Source organism: Pseudopodoces humilis, chromosome 22 (genome assembly GCF_049639895.1).
Source record: "Pseudopodoces humilis isolate 2021_Gansu_Grassland_sample_001 chromosome 22, ASM4963989v1, whole genome shotgun sequence".
Classification (NCBI taxonomy): Eukaryota; Metazoa; Chordata; class Aves; order Passeriformes; family Paridae; genus Pseudopodoces; species Pseudopodoces humilis.
Window position 1 is genome coordinate 9,819,094 of NC_142221.1, and position 17,462 is coordinate 9,836,555.

The window sequence follows — 17,462 nt, forward strand, 5'->3', positions numbered from 1 at the left end:
CAGGGCCCCCACGGCTGCCCCTGGCACAGGGCTGAGCTGGGAGCTGGAGCAGCTCCCTGGGGATGCTCCACAGCCTCTGCAGCTTTCCAGGGCAGAGATGTCCCAAGCAGCGCTGTCCCCAGGCTGCTCTGAGACCGCCACGCTGGGCCAGGACACGTCCCAGCACAGCACTGCCTGCCTCTGAGCACCAGCTGGGCCTGGCCCTAGCTTCTCCTCGGGGCTTTAGCTTCTCCTCTGGGCTTTAGCTTCTCCTCTGGGCTTTAGCTTCTCCTCTTGGTTTAGGTTTCCCTTTTGGCTTGGTGTCCATCCTCAGAGATCTGTCCCGTGTCTGTGCTGCTGGAAGCACCAGTGGCACTCTGAGGTTCCATGGGCAGAGGGGATTTTTCTCTACAAGCAGCTTGGCTGGTTTGTTCTCAGGGTCCTTTGTAAGGCTCAGGGAGTGGGATTGGAGCCTCTACAAGAGCTCGAGGTCCAGGTGGGCCTGGCTGTGCTGGGCCGTGCTGCTGGCAGAACTTGTCCTGCTCCCACGGGTGTCATCTGCTCTGGGTTGGGTCCTCCTTGCACGGCTGCTGGGGTTTGGCCATTCCTCCATGGGAGCTCCAGGGTTCTCCTGCCTGGGCTGAACCTCAGGGAAACCCCCCGAGCTCTTCCTGGGGGTTTCACCTCTGCCATCCCAGCCCTGCCCGTGGGGGCTCACACAGGCTCAGCCTGGCTGGAGCTGCTCCTGCAGGAGAAGGGGCTCCTCGGGCTGTCTGCCAGCAGCTGAGCTGTGCTGAGAGAATAATCGAATCCTTGGATTGGGAGGGACCTTAGGGATCATCTCCTGCAGGGACACCTTGCACTATCCAGCCCCAGCTGCTCTGCCCACCCTGCCAGGGAACAATTCCTGCCCAAGATCCCATCCAGCCCTGCCCTCTGGCACTGGGAGCCATTCCCTGGCTCCTGTCCCTCCATCCCTTGTCCCCAGTCCCTCTCCAGCTCTCCTGGAGCCCCTTCAGGCCCTGCCAGGGGCTCTGAGGTTTCCCTGGATCCTTCTCCAGGTGAGCTCCCCAGCTCTGCCAGCCGCAGGCCCCGAGGTGGGCACAGTGCTCAGGAGGATGAAGGAGAATCGCTCTGGCCTCGCTGCTGGGATGAGCTCAGGACAGCAGAGCCCGTGCCCAGAGCTGCCAGCCCGCTCTGCTTGGGCTCCCCCAAAACCCAAATTCCAGGTGTTCCCAGCCATCCCTCCAGGCTGGAGCAGGGGAAGGTCCCTGTGTGCAGCTCGGCTCTCACAGCCCTGACACATCTTCCACGGGGGTGCTGAACTCCCAAAGAAAATGTGTTGAGCAACACTGGGATTCCCTGGATAAATAAATCCTATTTTAATTTCCCCCCCACCCCCCCATGTGTGTTCGTAGCTTGTTAGATATGTTTGTTTTATCAACTTGGAAAAGTGCCTGTAATGGGATTTTTTAAAAAAATTGATTTCCTGAGAGTTTCCTGTGAAATTGGAAGCCTGGAATAAACGGGTGGATTTCTGAAATGCTATCGCAGGGCTCCTTCTCCCCTTTTTTCTCCCCCCAAGTAAAAAATAACAATACCTTCCTCCCCCCCAAGGTTCCATTCCATATACATTTATTCTTTAAAAATATTTCCAGCTGTTTCTTTTGCTGGGAAACTCATACCATCTGTAAACAACTGCTCAATGCACATAATTCTGTTGTTTTGCCCGGTCACTCCTATTTTCCAGCTTTTATAATATGAGAGTTCAGAGTAATCAGTAATGCCTTTTCTCCTCTTCACCCTCAATTTGATTATTTTTCTCATAAAAAACAGAGTGAGGAGAGCACTGAGCAACAGGAGATGGAAAAAATATTTTGATTACTTTTCGGTTGCTTATAATCAAGGAGTAACTCTTTAAATCCAGACCAGTTTGCTGCATTGATTTATTCGTCATTTTAATTTCATGACTGTTTCAGGGAAAAACAAAAGTACACGAGGTTGAAGCTTTTTAATACCGGTTTGAACATTTGTAGTTTTAGGTTAAAATTTATTTAATGTTCCCTTTCTTTGGTTACTTCTGCTGGCATGTGCTGCTTGAATCTCCCTGGGCTGCCAGGGGAGAGAAATTGAAATTCAGAGCATGAATTCTGCCAGTACTTTCAGCAAGTTCATAAAATTACTCATATGACTATTCCCTTGGCTCAGAGGCAGCTGCTGCCAGCCCTGGAAGCTTTCTGGGGCTCCCTGGGAGTGGGTGACAGGGACACCTGGGACCTGCCCCTGTCACTGCCTGAGCCTCAGCACCCACCCAGACCACGGCCATCGGGGGGGATTCTTCCCTGCCCCTCTGATTTTGGTGTTTCCCCCCAAATTTCAGCCCCGTGTGTGCCTTTTCCAGCAGAAATTCGACCTTTGCTGTTTAAAACTCTTCAGAAGAACTTTTAATTGTGGCTGACAGGGGTGGCTCAGCAGTGAGGTGGATGCAGGCAGCACACCCAGGGTAGAAAACAAAGCTTATAGAACAGGAAGATAACGAACAGTAGACAAGAATTAAACCCAGTGAAACTGAACGAGAAGAATTTCTAGACTTTAATTGGGATTTTTGATTTAATTTGTGATTTTTAATTGTGATTTTGATTGTGATTTTGATTACTTACCTACAGTTTTAACCTCCACGGCAGGAAGGGGAAGCAGCCAGGGCCTGGCCAAGCTGGGTGATGCTGTTCCCATCCAGAAACTGCTGGCATTGGTTTTATGCTCAGCAGCCATTTATCTGCATGGGGTAGGGGTGGATGCTCCGTGACCTCGTGGATCTTGCTCTGCTCAGATGTCAGAGGCACCACGTGGGGAATGCTGGCTCCCTGTGTCCCCTCTGTCTGTCAGCACAGGGGTGCTGGGGACACATCACGTCCCTGTAGGTCACAGTCCCATCAGAGCCTTCCCATGGATGAACTTCCCTGGAGATCTCAGCATTGGAGCTCCTCTTCCTGCAGCTTGGCCTCGGTGCTGGGCATGGCCAGGACTAAAGGGCACCCTGGTGGCACTGAGCTGGTTCTGGAGCTGGTTCTGGAGCTGTGCTGGAGCCCAGCTGTGCTCTCTGCTCACTCAGGGACAGTCCCTGGCTGTTTGGGATGTTCCTGTCCCAGCTGGCTCTGGCAGCAGAGCCTCTGCCTGAAACCAGGGTCTGTCCTTTGCCTCTGCTGAACAGGGAACAAGCACTGCCTTTTCCCAGGGCCAGGCTGAGGCTGAGTACAAGGGCGAGATTCCCTGGCTGTTCCCAAGGAATTCTTGGGAATTCCACCCACCATCCCCACCCTGGGTGTTGCCCGTGCCAGGATGGGAAGAGGTTTGCAGACCCCACAGTGGATTCTGGGGGTTGGGGAACCCTCACTCCGAGGCTTGGCTCAGCTGTGGGACTGGGCAGATGCCTCAGGGGAAGCTCCCATTTCCTCCTTGCAGATACTGGTTTGTTTTTATTATTATTATTATTATTTTGGTTGTTCCTTGAGGAGAAGCTGCAGCTGAGGAAATAGGCAGTGCATTCCTCCAGCCCCAGGAACTGCCTTGTGCCTGAGTGGAAAATTCATCCCTTTTGGAGGCTGCCCTGGTGGATTGGCAAGGGCAGAGGATGAGGAGGAGCAGCCTCAGGCAGGGGAGATCTTTGTCCTTCCCTCAGGGGATGCCCTGGCTCTGGGAACCAGAGGAAGCAGCCTTAAATGGCACCAGGGAAGGTGTGGGTTTGATATTAGGAGCTAGGATAGGGTGGTGAGGCAGGGAAGAGCTGCCCAGGGCAGTGGTGGAGTCACCAGCCCTGGAAATGTCCCGGTGTGGATGTGGCACTTGGGGACAGGGCTTGGTGCTGGCCTTGGCACTGCTGGGGAATGGTGGGACTTGATCTCAGAGGGCCTTTCCATCCTCAGTGATTCACAGAATGTGTGGAGCACAGCTCTGCTTGGATCACTCATGGACTCAGCTTTCTTCCTTCTCTCAAAATCCCCAGCACCCGCTGCTGGCTGGAGCAAAACTCCAGACTAAAAAGGGGCACGGGCACATTTATGGGTCCTTGTGCTCTGCAGATGTTTTGGTGTGATGTGGAGCTGCTCTGCTGTTTTTCCCCTCCCATTTAATAAAAGCTAAATAGGAAACTGCCAGTGTCTTGCCCTTTGTTTAAAGAAAAAAGGAAAAAAGAAAGCACTTCCTGCATTTTCTGTGGCTCTGAAGTTAATAACCCCAGACAGCACAGGTAGCAGGCCTGCAGTTATTTTTATGGCACATTCCTGGGTCAGAGCTGTTTTCAGTTGCTTCTCCCTTTGCCAAATTTTAATTACTTGGGGTGAAATTTTCTATGCCGTGTGCTGCTGGCTCTTTCCAAAATGGAATGTGTGGTTTGTGTTTGGACAAAAATTCCTCAGCTGTCTGTGGGAAGGCGTTTGGGGAAAGCAGGGTGGGGGTTTGGGGTTTTTATTTTGCCTTTTTTTTTCCTCAGGTAAACAAAGAACTCTGCCCCTTTCCCTGTGGAGAGGGAAGGTGCTGTGAGAGGAGCTGGGTGAGCGGGCTCTGCTCCTCCTGTGACCCCCAGGCAGAATTAGAGACCTCTCCCTTTGGGATGGGGTTCAGAGGCAATCACAGGGGGTGGCTGTGCTGAGTAAATCAATAAATACATGGATTTAAGCCCTTTTCCCCCTGGGGAGGGCTATGGCAGTGCTTTGAGGGTGTCCCCGTGCCCCCATCCCATCCATGGGAGCTGATCTCAGCGTGGATGCAAATCCAAGTGATTTGAATAATTGTTTCTAATCATAATTTAAGTGATCAGGCAGAAAGCCCGTGCTTAAATCGTCTGAAATCTCATTTCACATTTTTATTGCTTTTAGTTATTTTTTTGTTTTGCTGTAACTGTTAAAATGTTGGGGTTTTTTCCCAATATAGTGTAGCCCTCTAGATAAACATGGATTTCTCAGGTCAGTTCTACATCTGCTTGGACTCTATTTTTTGACACGTTACCCTGTTAGGAGATGTTGACTGATACATTTCTTATTTATCACATGATTTACTTTTTGCTTACAACTCGAATGGAGGAGCATATGGCCTGAAACCACATTCTGCTTGTGTGCATTTTCATTTAAAGGATATTTCTTAGCATTAGTTAAACAAAACTACCCTAAACACAACCAATATGTAGAAAAGCAACTTTAGGGAATAACATTTTGAATTGTAAATGATTTTATGGGGCAGATTGTGTGGCATTCTCCAGCCTGTTCCAGCACCTTGCCATGGCAGGGGTGGCACTGGATGAGATTTAAGATCCCTCCCACCCCAAACCAGTCTGGGATTCTGTGGATTTGTTTATTTCAGCATCCAGAAACATTTAAGGCAGTTTGATTTAATCTCATTCTGGCTTAGCTTGGTGTTTTTGTCTCCTGGATCATCTCCAGGAGCACCCTGGCTGTGTGAAACCATCCAGATAAGAGCCCTTACCTGTCCTGGTTCCCTCTTTTCTCATCGTTTCTCTCAGAATAAGGGAGCTCCCCAGCACTGGGGATTGTTGGGTGTCTGTGCAGAGCCAGGGGCTGGATCCCATCATCCTCATGGCTCACAATATCCTTCCAGCTCAGGATATTCCATGGTTCCATGACTCAGAGGGCGGTTTTCCCCTGGAATTCTCATGGCAGAAGCCTCACAAGGTCCCTGTGATCCGAGATGTGATCTTGGATTGTGTGAGCTTGGCTTGTGCACAGAACTCCTTGTGCAGACAGGAATTGTCAGGTTCCCCTCTCTGGGGGCTTTGGGGCTACAGTGACCCCCAGCACCCCCCAAGGTTTCTGCCCTGGCTCTGTATTAAATCTCCTTTTTCCCTTTTCCCCCTTTCTTTGTACACACAGATCTAATCTTGTAGAAAATGCCCCGAAGGTTTGAGCAATCTACCAGTTGCAGGAACCCATAAAGCTTTTTTTTTTTTTTTTTGCTTTTTTTTTTTCCATTGTGTAAGCATGACAAATCATTAATTTTTGATTGATTGCTTTGAATTATGGGTGCTCTGACATCCTTTCTGTAGCTGAACAGCTGTATAACAAATGAACATATCAGTGCTCACAAAAGATTGGAGATCTAACAGAAGCAATTACATTGTCAGCTCCTCCCTTCTGGCTTTTCCCAGGCAATGGAGAAAAGAAATTTTTTAACAGAAATTCCTCAAGTGGCTCACAATAATAATAATCATCATCATCATAATAAAAAAAATATCTTTTTGTAATTGAATTAGATTTTTATCTCTTCATTTCCAGTGGATTTCATATCCCTTCAGAAGCCAGGTTGTGTTTCTGCTTTGTGTAATTTGGAGAATCCCTTGGAAGAAAATTTTACATGAAGAATTAAAAAAATATAAAATCAAATTGCAATTTTTTTTTTTGGTTGCTATTCCTTTAAGATTTCAGAATTGCACCAGTGCACTAAATGTGACCTCCATAACTTTTAAATTAAGAATTTATGCTGGCTTGAAATTTATGAAATATTTCAGCATGAAAGAAAGCCTTTTTCCCTCAGGAAAATTGAGCAATAAATCACAGCACTCTCGATTTACTGCCCTACAGCCAGCCAAAGATAGGATTTTTTTTCCTTCCCCCCTTCGTTCTGAAAAAAAAAATAAAAAAAAAAAAATAAAAAAAATGTAATCATATAAGACAGCTTAGCTGCTATCCTCCCACTCTCTAGAATTTTTAATTTCAGCTGTTTCTGCTTGGATTTATTTCCAATATTCCTGCTCGGCTTTTCAATTTCCTCAGTTATTAAATTTTAATTCAGTGCATTAGCATTTAAATTAAAAAAGGGTTTATTTTATCGAAATCGTTGGCTGGCCCCCATCCTGCTGCACATGAATTGCCTGTTTCTGCCATTTGCACAAAATGTGAAATGCAGCTAATATCTTTTAACTTGTATTTGCACAAATTCAGAAATAAAATTTCTGGGATTGGAATAATATTGTCTTTCCAAGGAAGGCTCCCATCAGCGAGCCAGGGAAGGAGGTGAGAGGAGACCCTGCCCAGCCCTCCCAGGGCCTGGAGAGGCTAATTAGGGCAGGGGGTTAATGAGGGGAGGTGCTGGACTGCCCCTCCAGCCCGGAGCGGGGCCATTCCCACGCGGACATTTGGCCAGTTTGGCCATTCCTGATTTCCTGATCCCGGATCTGCCTGGTGGTGCCGTGGTTTGGCATCCAGGGATCACTGCTTCAGGCTTGGGTGGCACGGAGCGAGCGGAGGGGATGGGCCTGGGGGAGCCCCCAGGGTGGGGCTGGGGCTCAGACCCTGCCCAGGGTGTGAGCAGGGATGTGTGGAGCTCCTGAGATCCTGGAGCTCCTGAGGTGTGGAGCTCCTGAGAACCCAGAGTTCCTGGAGAACCTGGAGCTCCTGGGGAACCTAGAGTTCTGGAGTGTGGAGCTCCCAGAGAACCTGGAGTTCCTGGAGAACCTAGAGTTCTGGAGTGTGGAGCTCCCAGAGAACCTGGAGCTCCTGAGAACCTGGAGTTCCTGAGGTGTGGAGAACCTGAGAACCCAGAGTTCCTGGAGAACCTGGAGTTCCTGGAGTGTGGAGCTCCTGAGAACCTGGAGCTCCTGGGGAACCTGGAGTTCTGGAGTGTGGAGCTCCTGGAGTTTGGGTCTGGCCAGGGCAGGAGGGGCTGGAGAGCAGCCTGGTCTTTCTGAACCTAACCAGCTCTTTTGTTTTGGTCTCCTAGGCCGACGAGAGCAACAGCAGTGGGCGGAGGAGCTCTTCCAGCAGGTAGGGCTGGGCTGCAGTGGGTGGGATGTGGTGGGTGGGTGGGTGCAGCTCTGCTCTCCATCCTGACACGGGCTGGCCAAGGGTGGCTGCACAGGCAGGAGCTGCCAGAGCCCGCTGTCCACGCAGCCCTTTTTGGATGTAGCTGCAAAGATGGATGGGGGAGTGTGGCCTCGTCCTGGCCTTGGGGACTGGAAGCAGAGGTGGTTTGTGTGTGGTGTTGGGTGTTCCAGGGTGAGGCTCTTGGATGGAGATCTTGGGCTGTGCAGACCCTCCTGTCCTTCAGAAGGAGAGGACAGAGGTGTCCCCCACCCCAGCCCCCTGTGATCCCACTGAGGTGTCTCTGCTGCTGGCACTCTCGAGAGGGCCATGCTGAGCTGGGGCTGCCCTGGGCTGTGGCCTCCTGTCCCCTCCGGGGCCTCAAAAGCACAGTGAAAGTTTTATTCCTCAGCTAAAACTCGTCCTTGCATGTCCTGCACGTCCTGGTGAGATGTGGGAGCTGCTGTGGTCCCTGCCTGCCCTGCTGACCATGCACAGCCCCTGCTGCCTTCAGTGCTGCCACCACTGCTCCCTGCCCAGTGCCCCAGCTCTGCCAACGGCATTCCAGGGGGAAATTCCCACACTCCTGGCAGCTTTTTGTCCAGTTGGCACTGCCTGGCATTGAACATGTCTGGGCAGAGGGGAGCCCTGGGCATCTGCCACAGGGGAAACTTCTCTGTCTCACTTTGGGGGTGGCTCATGGGCCAGTGTCCAGGTGGGAGCTGACCCTTGGAGTGGCCATGTCACCTTTGGGGTGTCCCTCTCACCTCCTGGGGTGCCCTTGGGGCTGGACATCCTCCCAGAGTGAGTGATGGCCCTACAGGGCAGCCATGGAGCTCCTGGCCAGGTGGGAGAACTTCCCTCTGTTTTCCCTGTTCCTTTGGATGTCTACAGTGTGAGGCTGGGCATTGCTTTCTTCCTTGTGCAAAAGTGGAAACAAAACCCCCTTCATTTATCATTTACCTGAACAAAACACGGCCAAAGAAAGGAAAATGACCAAGTCCATTTAAAAATAATAAAACACAATCCAAATGTAATATTTCAAGAAAGCTCTGTCAGTGGTTGAAGGTGGAAATGTGGTTCTGACTGAATCTGTGAGGTCATCAGTGGATGGAGACACAGGATGGATGTTTCTCAAAGTCATTGCTGCTTGAAACCCTCACTAATTGCAAACTATTGAGGAAGCTTTCAACAATCAATTTGTAACAGTAAAGTATATAAGCAAAAATAACAGTATAATAATATAGTATCATGTAATTAAAATATAATATAGTATAGTATAATATAATATAGTATAGTATAATATAATATAGTATAGTATGATATCACATAATATATTATATGATATAATATAATGTAATATAATATAATATAATATAATATAATATAATATAATATAATATAATATAATATAATATAATATAATATAATATAATATGATATAATATGATATAATGTGATATAATGTGATATAATATGATATAATATAATATAATATAATATAATATAATATAATATAATATAATATAATATAATATAATATAATATAATATAATATAATATAATATAATTTGTCTGAATTTTATTTTCTGTAATATTTTTTTGCACAGTAGCAGGTTTGGTCTAAGGTGATGACTGTGGTAGTTGGTCAATCCTATTTTTCTTTTTTCCTGCAGTAAATTGGTTTAATGTGGTTTGAGCAAACACTGGAAGCTCTGAAGATGTGTGATCCCACCAGCCCAGCTGCAGGGGCCTGGTGCTGCCTCTGGAGGAGCCCAGGGTGTGCAGCTGGCAGCTCGTGGGGGCAGAGAGCACGGGCTCTTCTCCTCCCCATTAACCCAGGCTGCTGCAGTAATGGGAGATTTTAAAAGGTGAAGGGAACTCTTAGGAGCACAAACAGCCCCTTCCTTGAAGGCAGCCAGAAGAGAGGTGGCTGCTTGCCTTGGGGGAGATGACAACTAAGAGACAAGCTGACAAAGCTGTGCGTGTTTCTGAACGCTCCAGAAAAGGTAGATCAGAGGCTTCTCTCTTCCTTTTGCAAGGAAAAAAGAGACAGTCAACAAAATTAAAAAGCAGCAAATTAAAAGCCAATAAAAGGCAGGATGTTTTCCTGTGTGATGGGCAGCGATGTGATGGGAGTGTGACACCAGGAGTTCCGTGCTCAGAGGGGCTGGGAGGGCACTCAGCTGGAACACAGGGACAGGGGTGACGTGGGCTGGATTCACAATCCCACTGCCTTGGGATCATCCAGAGCCACCCCTGCCATGGCAGGGACACCTCCCACTGTCCCAGCTGCTCCCAGCCCTGTCCAGCCTGGCCTTGGGCACTGCCAGGGATCCAGGGGCAGCCCCAGCTGCTCTGGGCACCCTGTGCCAGGGCCTGCCCACCCTGCCAGGGAACAATTCCTGCCCAAGATCCCATCCAGCCCTGCCCTCTGGCACTGGGAGCCATTCCCTGGCTCCTGTCCCTCCATCCCTTGTCCCCAGTCCCTCTCCAGCTCTCCTGGAGCCCCTTCAGGCCCTGCCAGGGGCTCTGAGCTCTCCGTGGAGCTTCTCTTCTGCAGATGAACCCAGCCTGGCTGCAGAGCAGAGGGGCTCCAGCCCTGGGAGCAGCTCTGTGGCCTCCTCTGGACTCTCTCCAGCAGCTCCAGGTCTTGTGTTGGAGGCCTGGGCATGGTCTGGCCCCATCCTGTGGGTGAGCACATGGCAGGGGATCGGTTCCTGGCTGATGTCCACTGCAGACTTGCTTGAAGCTTCTCCTGAAGCCCTTCTGCCCGTGGTGGCTCAGGCCAGGTGTCCCTGTCGTGTGTGGCAGTCCCAGAGGGCTGGTGGGACAGGAGGGCAGTGAGGGAGCAGCACTGGGAGTCTCCAGGAGATTCTTGGAGCACTAACAACTTCCCAATAATTAATGTCAACGTTCAGATGGTGGGCTCTGGATCCTGACAAGAAATAATTGAAAAACCAAATGTGCAATTATGTCTGACAAGCAGCGTGTGCTTTTCTTGGTCACCAGAGCCTTGTGTAGTCATGTGTTAGACACGGTTTTATATAATTATTATTGTTTATGTGGCGGGTGTCAGAGGAAGGAGGAATTTCAGTTTCGAGTCCTCTGTTGGCTATTTATTTTAAAGTCATTAGATTTGTTTTCAGACTTAACTACACTTAATGTGCGAGACTCCTGCTGAATAAATCAGTCCCTGATATAGGAGCTGCATCTGTTTGTGGAGGGAACGGAGCCAGCTGGAAGCTCAGCCCCGTCTGCAGCAGGGCTGTCACCAGCCCGGAGCCCGCTCGCAGCGCAGATGTGGCTGTGGAGAAGCTGCTCCTGGAGCAAGGGAACACAGGTCCTGGGGGCTCAGAGCTGCTGGCCAGGGCAGGGCTGCCTCTCCTTCCCTGCAGCTCCCAGAAGGGCTCAGGGAGGTGCAGCTCCAGCAGAAGGGCTCAGGGAGGTGCAGCTCCAGCAGAAGGGCTCTGGGTGCTGGCCCAGGTGGGAGCAGAGCAGGAGTTGCCAGGCTGGAGGTTTCCCAGCTCTGACATGGTGTGGTTTTCCCACACAGTCCAGACCAAGCCGTGGTGCCTCAGGGGTGTTTCAGTCTGTGCCATAGAAGATGTGGCTTCCATGGAGTCACAGAATCCCTGAACTTGAAGGATCCACCAGCTCCTGGCCCTGCAGACACCCCAACAATCCCACTCTGCATCCCAGATGTGTCCAAACGCTCCTGGAGCTCTTGGGGCTGGGACCATTCCCTGGGGAGCCCTGGGAGGAGAAGCTGTTGGGAAGGGGTTGCAGCCACTTTGCTCCTTCTCAGTTCACCTTTCTCCAGCCTCCCTGGCAGCTCTTCCTCTCTCTTCCCCTCATTCTTTGCTCTTCGTGGACACGTCCTCCCCTGTCACCCAAGGGAGTGCCCTGGGATGGCACTGACTCTTCTCCAGGCTCCTCTTCCAGCTCTCCAGGTCCCCAGCACTGGGGAAGGACAGTTCCTGAGGCTGTGGTCCTCTGGAGCTTGGGACTGGGCTCTACACCCAGTGGAGGGACAGGCCTAGGGCTGGGTATTTCCACAAAGCAAAATGATTTGAAATGTCTCCCCTTTCTTTAAGAGGCAACCTGTGGGATTTTCAGTCACAGAGCACCAAGAAGCTTCCGACTTACCCCGCCTCAGACAAAGAAAACTCTTACTAATTAGGCAAGGAATTTAATAAGCCTTGGTGCCCGCTGAAGGGCTCTCACCAGCCATCTTCAAAAAGGAACAAACCAACCAACCAGCACAAAACCCCCAGATGTGCCCTCTGGATAGTTCAGTTCTGTCCCACAGCCAGCACAGCAGCTGTGGGGAACCCGGGCAGGGTCAAATGCCCAGGTACCAGGAGATGCCAGCACTCAGACACATCCCAGCTCCGAGGGACAGGAGTATTTTCTGTGTAAAGCACACCAGTTTGCCCAGTGCCAAAGTTCTGGAGAGCTTTGGATGGTGTGAGGTGGAGAAGTGTCCCTTTGTGGAGCCATGAAGAGACGTGGTAGCTCTGAAGCCTTCAGGAAAGCTGAGCTCCCAGGAAATCCTCAGCTCACCCCCTCACTCCTCGTGGTGCTTTGGAGACCCGTGGCCATTTCAGTCCTCACCCCCTCAGTCATCTCTTAGTCAAGGAACACAGAGCTCTTTCACTGATATAAATAAATCCTTAATCTATTCTCTTTGTTTTTCCCTGAATTTCTTTGTCTCTGTTGACATTTCCACGCTTGAAAATTTAAAGACGCTGGCAGCTATTCCGTTATCATCTTAAATTCAGTTTTTAACCTGCATCATTTGTGTGTCGCATTTTTTATCTGACTGAATTCTTTTGCTTTTGGCAAAGAGTGCGCGGTTGTTTTTTGTTGGATAAGCCAAATTTTTTTTTTTTATTTGGTTAGACTTTCCTCTTCAAACCATCCTCAAGATATTCCTAATAAGGACTGAAGGGAATTTGTTTTGCTAATACCTTAGGAATTCTTTGTGGCTCTTGCCTATTGTTCTGGTTTGTATTTTAATGTTGAATTTCCAGAGGAGAGGCAGGCTGATTGCTCCTGGAGTTTACCTTCTCTGAAGGATTCGAAGCTGCCGAGCGTCCCTTGAGGAATGAACGCACGATTAAATTCCTCTTGGACTTCCTGAAGCAGAGTTTGCTGTCAGGAAAGGTTGTGTGTTTCACTAGACCCAGATAGCTGGAAAAATTAAGTATTTTGCTTTGTTTGTTTGTTTTCCCTAGATTTCAGCACTGAGACCACACACACCACTGAGGGCTGCATTATGGATTTTGGGGTTTTTGCAAGCTGTTACCTCTGTTTTCAAGAGCTGGCTGCCCTCAGAGGCAGGGGCTGAACTTCCCTGAGGCATCTCTCTTCTACAAAACCTTCATGTCCTTTCAATTTATGAACTCCTTAATAATATTGGTATTTCTTGAGCTAATTTCTTTCAGGAAAACCTGAATGGCAGCTACTGTCACACTTCTGCTGCAGAAGGATGCGGCCCCGTGTTCTGATTTCAGTTTATTTTGGAGGGAGAAAGCAGAGGGTGTAAATGTGTCCCAGCTAGGGGCAGGGTTTGGGCTGCTGCTCCTGCCTCAGGGATTTTCTTTGTGTGCCCAGTCAGTTTGATGTCCCCATGTCCAACTGAATTGGAGTGAGGCTCTCAGAGCCTCCAGGAGCTGCAGCTTCATCCTTGGCCAGGGTAGGAGGGACCAGCGTGTTCAGGGTCGTGGATGCAAAGAGGGGACCCAGCAGCCTCGTGAAGAAACCCAAGCAAACACAAGAACACAGCTCGTGGGCCATGGACAGAACCGGCACAGAGACCACAGGAACACCTGGCACCTCGCAGGGACCTGGAAGTCTTTGGGTGCTGAGGTTCACAAGAGCGTGTTGCTCGTGGAAGACGCCCAGAAGCTCTGACCAGCTTTTGCTTTTTTCCTGCTCTTCAGCAGGTCTTCTCTCCTGCTGATGGAGGAGGCAGTTCCCATCCCCTAAAATAACATCAGGACAGGAGGGAGCAGGCTTTTCCTGCAGCCGTTCAGCAGTTCAGTGCGCACGTTGGGAATTCACAGTGCCATTGTGGAGGATTGTGAACGGAACCAAAACCTCCTGGGGAACACACGTGACCCTGAACCCCTCTGTGACCAAGTGAAAATGTGGGGTTCAGGCACGTGGAGCAGCACATTCTGTCACTGTGTGTGTCACTGTGTCACTGTGTCACTGTGTGTGTCACTTGTGTGTGTCACTGTGTCACTCTGTGTGTCACTGTGTGTCACTGTGTCACTGTGTCACTGTGTCACTGTGTGTGTCACTGTGTGTGTCACTCTGTGTGTGTCACTGTGTGTGTCACTGTGTCACTGTGTGTGTCACTGTGTCACTGTGTCACTGTGTGTGTCACTGTGTGTGTCACTGTGTCACTCTGTGTGTCACTGTGTGTCACTGTGTCACTGTGTGTGTCACTGTGTGTGTCACTGTGTCACTGTGTGTGTCACTGTGTCACTGTGTGTGTCACTGTGTGTGTCACTGTGTGTGTCACTGTGTGTCACTGTGTCATTGTGTGTGTCACTGTGTGTGTCACTGTGTGTGTCACTGTGTCACTCTGTGTGTCACTGTGTGTGTGTCACTGTGTGTGTCACTGTGTGTGTCACTGTGTCACTGTGTCACTGTGTGTGTCACTGTGTGTCACTCTGTGTGTCACTCTGTGTGTCACTGTGTGTGTCACTGTGTCACTGTGTGTGTCACTGTGTGTCACTGTGTGTGTCACTCTGTGTCACTGTGTGTGTCACTCTGTGTCACTGTGTCACTCTGTGTCACTCTGTGTGTCACTCTGTGTGTCACTGTGTGTGTCACTCTGTGTGTCACTGTGTCACTGTGTGTGTCACTCTGTGTGTCACTCTGTGTGTCACTGTGTCACTGTGTGTGTCACTCTGTGTGTCACTCTGTGTGTCACTGTGTCACTGTGTGTGTCACTCTGTGTGTCACTCTGTGTGTCACTCTGTGTGTCACTGTGTCACTGTGTGTGTCACTCTGTGTGTCACTCTGTGTGTCACTCTGTGTGTCACTGTGTCACTGTGTGTGTCACTCTGTGTGTCAGTCTGTGTGTCACTCTGTGTGTCACTGTGTCACTGTGTGTGTCACTCTGTGTGTCACTCTGTGTGTCACTGTGTCACTCTGTGTGTCAGTCTGTGTGTCACTGTGTCACTGTGTGTGTCACTCTGTGTGTCACTCTGTGTGTCACTCTGTGTGTCACTGTGTCACTGTGTGTGTCACTCTGTGTGTCACTCTGTGTGTCACTGTGTCACTGTGTGTGTCACTCTGTGTGTCACTGTGTGTGTCACTGTGTGTGTCACTGTGTCACTGTGTGTGTCACTCTGTGTGTCACTCTGTGTGTCACTGTGTCACTCTGTGTGTCACTGTGTGTGTCACTGTGTGTGTCACTGTGTCACTCTGTGTGTCACTCTGTGTGTCACTGTGTGTGTCACTCTGTGTGTCACTCTGTGTGTCACTCTGTGTCACTGTGTGTGTCACTCTGTGTGTCACTGTGTCACTGTGTGTGTCACTGTGTCACTCTGTGTGTCACTGTGTCACTGTGTGTGTCACTGTGTGTGTCACTCTGTGTGTCACTCTGTGTCACTCTGTGTGTCACTCTGTGTGTCACTGTGTCACTGTGTGTGTCACTCTGTGTGTCACTCTGTGTGTCACTCTGTGTGTCACCCTCAGTGCTGGTGGCACACTTGGCTGTCCTGCTTTGGTATCCACGCTCTGGAATGTGGACAGGCTCTCACATGGACCGAGTCAAGGATCCAAAGGGATATTTTAGTGTGCACACCTTGCACATCAGGGAAGTGTTTGCTTTGCTTCATTGGAGTGACAGCAGAGGGAGTTTCTCCTGTGGAGGGGAGATCTCTTTTCCAGCTAACAGCCAATGGAAGGCAGCAATCCACACTGGGAGCACAGTGCCTGTCCAAGAAAATAACCCCTCAGAGGAGGGACCTGAGATGGGGCAACACTGGGAAAACAGCTCCTGCTTTTCTGTCTTTTAACCCTGCACTTGAAAATCTTCTTGTCTGGTGATGTGTGCAGGAGATGCCCCCAGTGAAGGACATCAGGCACTTCCTCTGCTTCCTGACCTCCTCCACCTGCTCCTGGTGTAAGGCACAGGACCCAGCCCCCAGATGAGAGCCACGGGGAGGGGTGGGAAGGCCACCACAGCTGATTTATCAGACAAGCAGATTTTTGACTTACATCCTTCTTTTTCTGTCTCTGCTTTCATCATCTCCATGTAAAATGAGAGTTCATTTACATCTGTTCTGTCTATTCCACTTCCCATAGCTCCAGTCATGATAGGAACCTTCTGGTTCTTGTAAAACCATGGCAGATGTCTGTAAATTGAGCCCAGTTTCAACCTTCCCCATTTTTTGCTTCTTTTGCTTTCTGACAGCTGAGGCCTTTTGATTTAGCCTGGGATGAGCCAACTGCAGGTTGGTTTCCAGAAGACAAGTTGGGACATCCCATTGGCACTGGTGTCTTGCTGGCCTCTGCAGAGGTCCCCATGAGTGTTTGTGAGCTTACTGAGCCTCTTTGGTGCTGCACACCACAAGAGCCTTTCAAGGAGTGCCCAAAATGTGTTTCAGCTTTACCCTAACTGGGCACACCCTGTCCTCTGCCAAGGGGCGTCACCACGGAATCCCAGAATGGGCTGGGTTGGGTTGGGGGGACCTTGAAGACCCATTCCTGTTGGCCATCACTGATATCATCGAGGCACTAATGATCTCTGGGTTTTCCAGCTTGAGTATTGTTTAGAAAAAACCAAAGGATGCTCCACATTCGCTGCTGGGGCAGGAGAGCTGTGCCTAGGTGTTGGTTCAGAGTGCCACATCCTCCTCCACACGTGTTCCTTTTTCCTCTCCTTTTGAGGAGCTGATGTTGAAGACTGATACTTCACTGATCTCTTTCTTCCCCTCCCCAAAAACCCAGCAGGATGTGTGCTGTAAAAATAGCCTCATTAGAAGCCATCTGAGTACATATGCAATCACAGATGACTCAAAGGGAGCACGGAGCACGCATGTTTCTGTTGCTGTCTTCAGAGAATTACATGACAAATTATTCTTAGCTGGAAGAAATGTCCTTTTATAATTGGGTTTTTTTTCTCATTCTTTCAGAAGGGAGGAGTGTGTGTTTTTTAAGTAGCTTTTAGTCACTTTCATTATTTATGAGGATGCTACTCCAGATCAGAAACAGCAAACTGCAAGTGTGAGTTTCTTGTGGCTGCAGCAGCTGACAGGCCCCGTTTGCTTTCACTCATCGCTCTTCTGCTCACCACAGCCAGGGAGACCCTGCAGAGACCAGGACAGCTTCACTCCGCAGCCTCCAGCCTTCACCCCTGCTCCCCTGCTCCTGCCATGGACCTGTGTCACCGTGCAGAGGGGACTGGTGTGAGCACACAGCCTTTCCTTTCTGTCCTTCCCTTGGGAACAGCCCTGGCATTGCCCTCGTGTGGCTCCTTGCATCGATGCTGCTGATGCTTCACACCCAGAGCTCTTCTGGCTCATGTTCTTGTGCTACCTCGAGCTGTGCCAGAGCCTGCAGCCTCCACGAGCTGCCACAGCTGCAGGGCCAAGGAAGCTGTACCCAAATGGGTCCAGGAACCCACTTTTACCCCTGTCTTACCAGTTC

At 49.9% G+C, this 17,462-nt stretch overlaps 1 protein-coding gene across 19 annotated transcripts in view; it reads left to right on the forward strand.

Annotated features, from left to right (window-relative positions):
* Window positions 1–17,462, forward strand: part of ZNF618 (zinc finger protein 618) — a 117,800-nt gene that overhangs the window by 42,033 nt on the left and 58,305 nt on the right. For all 19 annotated transcript variants that reach the window (XM_088065724.1, XM_088065728.1, XM_088065736.1 and 16 more), the window contains exon 2: window positions 7,708–7,751. In XM_088065724.1, the coding sequence (XP_087921850.1) occupies window positions 7,708–7,751 (44 nt within the window). The remainder of the gene's footprint in view (window positions 1–7,707; window positions 7,752–17,462) is intronic.